The 10,000-nt window shown below is 43.0% G+C and overlaps 1 protein-coding gene across 1 annotated transcript in view; it reads left to right on the forward strand.

Annotated features, from left to right (window-relative positions):
• The window catches only part of LOC143298629 (uncharacterized), a 116,641-nt gene that overhangs the window by 85,084 nt on the left and 21,557 nt on the right, over positions 1–10,000 (forward strand). Inside the window, exon 3 of the mRNA XM_076611509.1 lies at positions 2,839–2,995. Within this exon, the coding sequence (XP_076467624.1) occupies positions 2,839–2,995 (157 nt within the window). The remainder of the gene's footprint in view (positions 1–2,838; positions 2,996–10,000) is intronic.

The following is a 10,000-nucleotide window of genomic DNA, read 5'->3' on the forward strand; positions in this document are numbered from 1 at the left end:
TTAAGTTTGGAGAGGTCCACAGATGATCTGTTCTTTACTCTGTATGTTTCTCTGTGTGTGTGCGTATGTCTGTGTGTGTGTGTGTCAGTGTGTGTGTGTGTGTGTCTGTATGTCTGTCTGTTTGTCTGTCTGTGTCTTTGCCTGTGTCTGTGTGTGTGTGTGTGTGTGTGTGTGTCTGTGCGTTGTGAGAAAGATATATCACAGAGAGAGAGGGGGGCGCGGGGGGGGGGGGATGCGGGAGGAGAGAGTGAGACAGATAGATTTGTGTCTCATTTCACCTTCACGCTGTCACAGACAAGAGGAAGCGGAAAGCGGAGAGGCAATGTCAAGTCCACGCACTCTTTCAAAAAAAAAAAAAAAAACGAGTGGGCTGTGTGCAGCCAGCATATAACGAAGATGAATTGCATTGCGAAGATGAATTGCATTGCGCGCGGTTGGCGATTGTGCCAGAATTTTAGCAAACACATTGCTCCCAAGCGTAAGACAAACGACTGGGGTTTAACCGTATATAGTATTTTCTTCTTTCCCTCGCCCTCTTCTCAACCCCCTTCTTCTTCTTCTTCTTCTTTTTACTTCTGGCTCACTTCATCTACACACACCGCTCTTTTTCTTTGGTGTCAAGTTTCATAAATAATTTACTTTCAGTCTTTTTTTTTTTCTTCTTCTTCTTCTTCTTCTATTCATTTCATTTATCATATTCTTAAACTGTGAGCTGGGGATTGTACGGGGGGCGGGGGTGGGGGTATGAAGAAAAGTTGGGTTACTACCTCATGTTGGTTTTCGGGGTGAAAAAAAAAATACACGGTCACGTTTCTGTCATTGTGATTGTGTCTGTTGCTGTTTCTTCCTGTCTCTGTCTGTCTGTCTGTCTGTCTCTCTCTCTCTCTCTCTCTCATAAAAGAAAGGTGATGGGGTAGGGAAAGATACTGATGGGGTGGGGGGGGGGGAAGAGAGATTTGATTTCTCAAAAGGTTTTAGGGTAATCACATGATGTTGGTGAATGTGTGTGTGTGTGTGTGTGTGTGTGTGTGTGTGTGTGTGTGTGTGTGTACGACACGTCGTACCGTTAATTCAAACCACTTTCAGTACACTCAATTCCTCAGCATCTGCTGTAACTGAGTATGTGGCCGGCACCCGTTTTCTTCAATGTTATCGTTCCATTATCCATGTTCCTGGCCTTTTGCTTCTGTCTCACCGCCCAAGCGTATCTCAGTCCTTGTGTGTTTTCTTTTTCTTTTTCTCTCCCCTCGGTATGTGCGCACGATTCAGTCAGCTCACTTCACTTTTACTTCCCCTTCACTGGTTGTGTGTTCAGTTGAATTTGTCTATATATTATTCCAAGACCCCTATTTTTTGTTTAAAGTACATGAAAGAGCTGTAGCCCACCTTCTCTGCTCGTAGGGGAGAGGGAGGGGCAGGGTAGGAGGGTGGGGGGTGGAGCTCTTGTGACCGCTTATTCAGTACAGCCTCTTTTTTTCTTCCCCCCTCCCCGCCCCCATCCTTCCTGTTGTAAGGCGTTTTCATTATCCTGAGTCCATGGTCCATGCATGTGCTGCTGTCAGTGGGAACATGGATTTTCCTTTGTTCAGATGTTTTCATTGCACCTGCTGCAGGGTCTGAGATTGTAGCAATGTTTCTCCCTTCTCTTCCTCCTCCTTCACCCCTTCTTCTTCTTCTCTTGCCCGTCCTCATTTCTCCATGACAGACATTTTTATTATGCATGTTCATGGGCTAGAGTACGTGGAGCAGCATCAACGGTTCTTTCTTATCATTCTTTCCCGTGATAGCTGTATGCATTCATTACGCCTATTACTGGGCTTGTACATGTAGAGTAGTCATGAAGAATGCGTGCTCTTTTTCCTTTTGTGTTTTCTTTGATTTTTTTTTTAACGTGTCATTATACCAGTTACAGTCCACGTGCAAGCGATTCAGCATACACAAATTACAGTTCTAGTTATTTTCACGACTTCTTATTTCACACACCTGCATTAATTTACACATATTACAGGACCCTTCATCTTATCCTTCTAACTTTGTTTTTATGATACTGGGATATTTCCATTTTCGTTTTCCATTATACCGAAATGTTTTCGTTATGTGTGTTGAAAGACCTGTCTTTCGTTTATTTTACTGATATTTGTGTGAAGTGTTGGCGAGTCGTAATGCATCTGCATAGGAAGTGAGAAAATCTGAGTGCACGGATCAAATCCCAGAGTCGCCAGTATTTTTTTCTCCCTCCACTGACTAGACCTTGTGTGGTCGCCTGGACGCTAGTTATTCGGATGAGATGATCAAACCAAAGTCCTGTGTGTAGCATGCACTTAGTGCACGTAAAAGAACCCTTGGCAGCAAAAGGATTGTCCCTGGCAAAATTATGTAGAAGAGTCCACTTTCATAGGAAAACAAATAAAATTGCAGCAGCATAAAATTCTACAACAAAAAAATGGGTGGTGCTCTCAGTCGAGCGACGTGTTCTCCCTGGAGAGAGTGGCCCGAATTTCACACAGAGAAATCTGTTGTGACAAAAGAGTAATACAATACAATACAATACAATACAGTACAGTACAATACGGTACTTTGATATTTTCGTCATGCCTGTTAGAGTGGCCATCCTCTTTTCTGCTTCTTTTTTCAGTCATTCTTTTGACATTTCATAATGCCTGTTGCATGGCCCATCTTTGTTTTGTTGTTTCTTTTTATACAGAAATTTGATGTTTTCATTTTGCGTGTTGCAGGGCCCTATCTTTGTTTTGTTATTTCTTTTTATACAGAAATTTGATGTTTTCATAATGCATGTTGCAGGGCCCAAATGTGATATTTTCGTTATGTGTGTTGCAGGGCCCGTGCACGTGGTGCAGCGTCAGCGGGCGCAAGGTGATCCTGAAGCCTGTGAGCATGGTGCAGCTGTCGGAGGCGGAGCGTCTAGCCCTTCAGAAGCTGGCCTGCACCAAGCTGCAGTCCATGGACCTGGGCTGCCCCATCGTCATTCCTAAAGGTGTGTGGGGGGAGGTGGGGGGTTGAGGCGGGGGGGGGGGAGGTGGAGGGGAGGTGTGTGTGTCTGACTGTGTGTGTGTCTGTGTGTCTGTGTCTGCGTATTATTTGTGTCTGTGTATTTTCGTGTCGGTAGGTGTATTATGTGTATGTCTTTCTCTCTATGTGTGCGTGTGTGTGTGTGTGTGTGTGTGTGTGTGTGTGTGTGTGTGTGTGTCCCACCGTCTGTCCCTCTCTTTCCAACCCCTCTCTTTCTCTGTCTGAGCCTACCTCCCTCTCTCCCATTTCCCCCCTCCCAGCCTCTCTCGTTCACCCATAAATACACATTTTGAAAAAAAAAATGATAACAGTAATCTTAATAATATATATATATATATATATATATATATATGTATGTATGTATGTATATGTGTGTGTGTGTGTGTGTGTGTGTGTGTGTGTGTGCATGCACACCACCAAGGTAAAATGAATGGAGCCCTGTTGTTAGTGTGACACGTTGTCAGCACGAGACAAGGTGTTTCCGGCCAAGTGTTTTCTGATGATACATCTCCTTCCGCATACTTTGCATTGCACTCCAAAGTTCATGTTGGGCGCTCGTGCATGAAGGGTTCGAGCCCGCGCGCGCGCGCGTTTGTGTGTGTGTGTGTGTGTGTGTGTAACGTTCAGTGTGACTGTGTGTGTGTGACGTTTGTGACAGTGTGTGTGTGTGTGTGTGTGTGTGTGTGTGTGTAACGTGTGTGACACTCTGTGTGTGTTTGTGCGTGTGTGTGTGTGTGTGTGTGTGTGTGTGTGTGTGTGAACAGGCGTGGTAGAGGGATAAAATACGAAAGTGAGTTGTTATTGTTGCTTTTGCTGCTGTTGTTTAATCAACCAATTAGATGAATACACAGAAGTGTAAGCATGCTGCGTAACATAGGAAGGGGGAAATATTTTATATTAAAAAAAAAATTTTTTTTAAACCCACACCAATGAACAGACATGCAGACAAAGACACAGGCAGCATCAAATGAAACATAAGAGCAGTAAGAACAGGAAGTTTTACATCATAAAATGTAGTCTTTGAATTGTTTGTTGTTGTTGTTCTTGCTTTTAAGATGGTAAGATTTGCCATATATTATTATTAATGTGTATGCCTACTGCATATAATAGTTAAACATATCAACAACCTTTTTGATGGGAAGACTTGAACATGATCAGTTTCCTCTCTGCATTATAATTTCCTACGATGTCATACCATGTCATACGTATAGACAGTAGGACTTCTTTTTTTTTCTTTACGAACACATATTCATGATTATATAGTAAACTACAGCTTCTTTCTGTCATTTCAACATCTTCAGACAAAACCGGACATTAAAACATATGATAACTAGGAACATTTCGAGCCCTGACCACCCCCCTCCCCTTTCCCCTCACCCTCCCCCACCACCACCACCCTCCCTCCCTCCACCCCTCTTCCAGGCACCACCCTCATTCGTACCAACAGCCAGAGAGAGAGAGAGGGAGAGGTTTTAAACGGGAGAGGTTGAGGGGAGGGTGGAAAAAGGACGGGGGTAGTGGTACGGGGGTTATGGAGGTGTGGGTGAAGTGGGGGGGGGGGTGTTGACACAGAAGGAGACGACAAGGGAACGCTTGTTCCTTTAAAGCACGGTATGAAAAACGAGACACAAGAGGCAAAAATGTCACCGGTGTTTTGTGGCGCCCTCTTCTTCCACTACTACATGTCTGTCTGTCTGTCTGTCTGTTTGTCTCTCTCTCTCTCTAACTCTTTCTCTGTCCATGGATGGACTGAAAGAATTTACCATGCCTAAAACATCAATCCTTGAATGAAAACGTGAAAGAAATCTTTTTTCCTCCCACTCCCCGCCCCGCCCCGCCCCCCCCCCCCCCCTCTCTCTCTCTATCGCTCTCTCTCTCTCTCTCTTTATATGGGGGGTGAGTTCAGGTTCATGTACCAGAGAAGACGTGTTTTTTAGGAGCTCTCCAAACTTTCCAAGTTTTTTTTGTTAATTATTACGTCCTAAGTCATTTTTATTCAGCAAATGATGGATGGTGATGAACTAGAACTACCAGCGGATCAGAAGATGTCAAAATTGTTGGCATTGAAAAATCGATAAAAGAAATTTTGGATAAAAAGTTTTCAACATTCTCGCTTCAAATCTCGTCCAGCATCGACAGTGCAGTGCGAGAATTGAAAGAAGAAATACACGTGCTGCGTATGAAGTCTGATGCATTGGAGCAGGCAGTGAACACTTCGCTGACTGAAACGAACAACACAAAACAGAACCTGTTGAGACTGGAGGATGATATGACAAAGCTCACATCGGACTTGGCAGCGAAAGTTGACAGACTGGAGCTATTTTCGCGCAGAGAAAACTTGGAGTTTTTTAACATTCCTCGTTACAGCAGTTATGAAAGCTATGACGACTGTGTCGCAGCGGTGTTGGAGGTGTTGGATGGTGTGGTGCCTGGCAAAGTGTGGACTCCCGACGACATTGTGCGGACCCATCGCCTCAGTCGTTACAACGATTCCCGAGGAAGACCCCCGCCAATGATTGTCAAATTTACCAGATGGTCAGATAAAATGTCAGTTCTGACGACAGGAAAGGCGGCCCTGAGGAGAAAGAATATCACGGTTGCTGGGGACTTGACAGATAGACAACGAGAGACAATACAAGAACACAAACGACGAGGCATGCATGCCTACTACAGAGGGAGCCGTCTGGTGGTGGAGGAAGCAAGCAGAAGACGTGGTGACAGCCGCTGGCAGCAGCAGCAAGGTGTGGATGCAAAGGACCAGCGTTCCAGCTACCGCAACACCACGGCACGTAGCAGACAGGGAGAGGACCACTACCGGTGGAGGCAGGATGTCCGGCACGCCACAGTCAACGACTACGATGACGGGTATCCCTACTACAGCGACTTCGGAGACGGTGCTTGGGGTGACGGTCAGGAGTGGTATACCAGCCAGCAGCAGTACCCGGCGTACCCCCACTGGTTGTCAATGCAGGCCTTTCCACCCGTTGCATCAAGGCCCCGCACTGCGACCAGCCTGACGACCTCACAGTATGACAGCACAGCCAGCGGACAGACAGGTGGTTCTCACCAGACAAAGGTACAGTGTGACAATACAGACAGTGGACAGACAGGTGGTTCTCACCAGACACAGGTACTGTGTGACAATACAGATCATACAAACAGCAGACAAACAATCCTGTCCAAGAAGATTCCAGGTATGACGACACTAACAGACAGAAAGTTATCTTACATACATCTGAACCGTCAGTTAACCCCACAACTGAAACTACAGAGCAGACGACGAGTACTGACACACAGGGTGAAGGACAAGACAAACAAGACGACGATGACGCAACACAGGCAGCACCACATAAGGAGGGAGCTTGCAAAGCTGGCACAGAGAATGACAATTTACAGACTGTACAAGACTATGACGTGCGTGTACCTAACACTGATGTTTGTGCACACGATGGTGCATATGCAACTGAAGAAGACACAGTATCGTAAAGATCGCAATACAGACAGTACAGCAGACAGTACAGAAATCAGTCACAAAACAAACAGTTCCCGTCCGCAGAATGACTGCGTTTACATGATTTCGGAACAGGGCAACACCACAGATCAGATGACAGGACAGAATCAGCTGACAAACATAAACATGACCCTGCACTGGTGACACACACTGAAAAACAAACCACCCCACACGGTGACGTCATGACAAACTCTGCAGGCGAAGCGAAGCAGGCATCAGGGACGGCACGCAGAACAACACGAGCACAGTCCACGAAGACCAGAAGTCATTCTTGCACAAGCGGCACACCCAAACGCCAGTCCACACTACATGAAACCACAGCCAGACACACACACAGGCAAGAGAACAACAAATAGGGATTCGGCCAGGCCTGTGTCGACAGAAATTTAAAATTTGTCACTTATAATATTGAAGGTTTATCACTTGTATATGATACTGATGTAAGATCTTATCTTTGTACTTTTGATTTCTGTCTTTTGGTTGAAACATTTGCGACAAAGTTCCCATCTCAATTATTTCCTGAGCATGACGTTTTTATTACTCCAGGAGTTCGTTTATCTGAGGGAGTAACTGCGCGTTTATCTGGTGGGCTGACACTGCTTGTGAAAAAGGAACTGTCTAAATATATAGAAAAAATATATGTAGAATATGACAATATTGTTGTTGTGAAAATATCACGCGAAATTTTTGCTTATGACTCGCCAGTCCTTTTGATCGGTTTGTATTTACCGCCCAGTTCATCTGATTACTATCGTGACACTGATATCAATAATGGGGTTGCAATCTTAGAACAATGTATGATGGACCTCACTGAAGCGTACGGTGATTGTCCATTTTTGCTGATGGGAGATTTCAACTCGCGTACAGGAGGAAAGAACATATGCAATGACAGCGTCAACCTTGGTATGGACCCGTTAGATGACGGTGACGAAGAAGAGACGACACGAACATCCAAGGACAAAGTTTGTAATGATTTTGGAAAGTATTTGTTAAATTTGTGTAAATGCTTTGATTTATGTATACTTAATGGCAGTATTGAAGGTGATGTTGATTTCGGTAACTACACATACATCTCACCGAGTGGATGGAGTGTTGTTGATTACTTTATTGTTTCCCATACCTTGCTAAAATTATGTAAACAGTTGAACGTATCACCAAGAATTGAGTCGAAACACATGCCTGTTGAACTTTATTGTGGAAATGTTACTTTTGAAACCGAGCAAAATGTGACAGCAAATGTTATAAGAATTGAAAAACTGAGATGGGATCCCGAAAAAGTAAACGACTTCCTTGGTAAATTGTCTGAAGCTGAATTCAAGAACAACTTGGAAAAGGCTACAAATCTAATTAACACTGATGTTAATGAAGCAATTAGTTGTGTTAACAAAGCATTGTATAATGCAAGCTCCTGTATGAAAAAAAATAATCACTGTGGGGAGAGAAAAAACAGACTCTTGGTTTGATTCTGAGTGCAAAGACTCAAAACGCGAACTCCGCCGAGATTTGCGTAAGTTGTATAACGTTAAAACAGCATGTAACAAGGCCAGAGCAAGAAGCGGTGGGAGGGAACACCAAGTTGGAGATGGCTATAGCGAGGACAGCATGCAGTTGGATGAGGAAAAAAGAGTGAGGGAACAATACAATCAAAAGCGAAGGGAATATAAAGAACTGTTAAGGATAAAGCGAAAGGCCCATCGTGAAAAAGTTGTGAAATCGTTACATTAAAATATCAGTAATTCAAAAGAATTTTGGGGCAAGATAAAATCCTTCACAAATAAAGCTACGATAAGTAATTCTATTAGCAAGGACGAATGGTTCCAGCACTTCTCTGAAATCTTCCAATCAGATGTTTGTCAGGAAGTTGTAAATGAAAATGTTTTAAATCAGCCAGAAACACAACCTGGTGATGAACATGACCAGTATGATACTGAATGTTATTGAAAAAGACATAACTGAAGGCGAAGTATTCGCAGCTATTCGTGCTCTGAAAAACGGAAAAGCTGCAGGCCCCGATGGCATAATAGGGGAGGTTTTCAAACACGCAGCTCTTGTTATTGTGCCATTTCTGGTTATACTTTTCAACAAACTGTTCACCTCGGGTATATATCCATCCCAGTGGACAGAAGCGGTTATTCAGCCACTTCACAAGAAAGGTGATAAGAACTCTCCCGACAATTATAGGGGTGTATCCCTTTTGAATGTTTGCAGTAAACTTTATAGCCACATTTTAAACCAACGACTTAGTAAGTGGATTGAAGAGAACAGTGTTATAAATGAAAGTCAGGCAGGTTTTAGGAAGAAATACAGTACAATCGATCATGTCTTTACTCTGTTTGCATTGGTTCAAAAACAACTGTCTTATCATAAGAAATTATATGTCGCATTCATAGATTTTAGAAAAGCATTTGATTCAGTTGTACGAATAAATTTGTGGAATGTCCTTAAAAAAAAAGAGGTATACACGGAACAATGTATAATGCAATAACTAGCATGTATCATGTTGTGAAAGCCAGAGTTAGAGCAGGCGGTGAATTAAGTAATGCTTTCATGTGTCCCACAGGCCTTAAACAAGGTGAAGTGTGCAGTCCTGTCTTATTTTCTTTATTTATCAACGAACTAGCATCTGAGATTATTAACAAAGGAAAGCATGGTGTTCAGCTGATACCTGATGTACTAGAAATACTTATTCTTATGTTTGCTGATGACATAATTCTGATATCTGACTCTAACTGGTCTGCAAAATCAGCTGAATGTGCTATATGATACGGCCATGAATCTTGGCTTGATTGTAAACCTTGACAAGTCTAACGTTGTTGTGTTTAGAAATGGTGGGTACTTATCGGAAAATGAAAGGTGGTTTTATGGAAAAGCAAAAATGACAGTTGTAAACATGTATAAGTATCTAGGTGTCATTTTGTCAACAAAACTAACTTTTTCCCATACATTACAAGATATGGCTGGCAGGGCAAAAAAGGGAGTGATTAGTATTTTCAAGTTATTCCGATCAGTTGGTGAAAAATGCCTAAAAATATTTTTTAAACTATTTGATGCGCAAATTCAACCAATGCTTAGTTACGGGGTGGAAGTTTGGGGTCTGATTGCAAATCTTGATGTAATAGAGAAAGTGCATACATTTGCGCTAAAACGGTTCTTGAATGCGAGTGTTAGAACACCAAATGCAATGGTTTATGGTGAACTGGGCAGATTTCCCTTGTATATTAATATATACTTGAGGTGCATCAAGTACTGGCTAAGAATTGTCAAAATGCCAGAACATCGGTTACCACTGAAAGCATATAAAATGTTACTATTTATCCATCAGCAGAATCGGAATACATGGGCCACATCTGTTTGTTTCTTGTTACATAAATATGGATTTCAGGAGGTTTGGGAGAATCAGGGGGTGGGAAATGAAAAAGAATTTCTAAGTACATTAAAAAACAGACTGGTAAATGAATA

Source organism: Babylonia areolata, chromosome 24 (genome assembly GCF_041734735.1).
Source record: "Babylonia areolata isolate BAREFJ2019XMU chromosome 24, ASM4173473v1, whole genome shotgun sequence".
Classification (NCBI taxonomy): domain Eukaryota; kingdom Metazoa; phylum Mollusca; class Gastropoda; order Neogastropoda; family Buccinidae; genus Babylonia; species Babylonia areolata.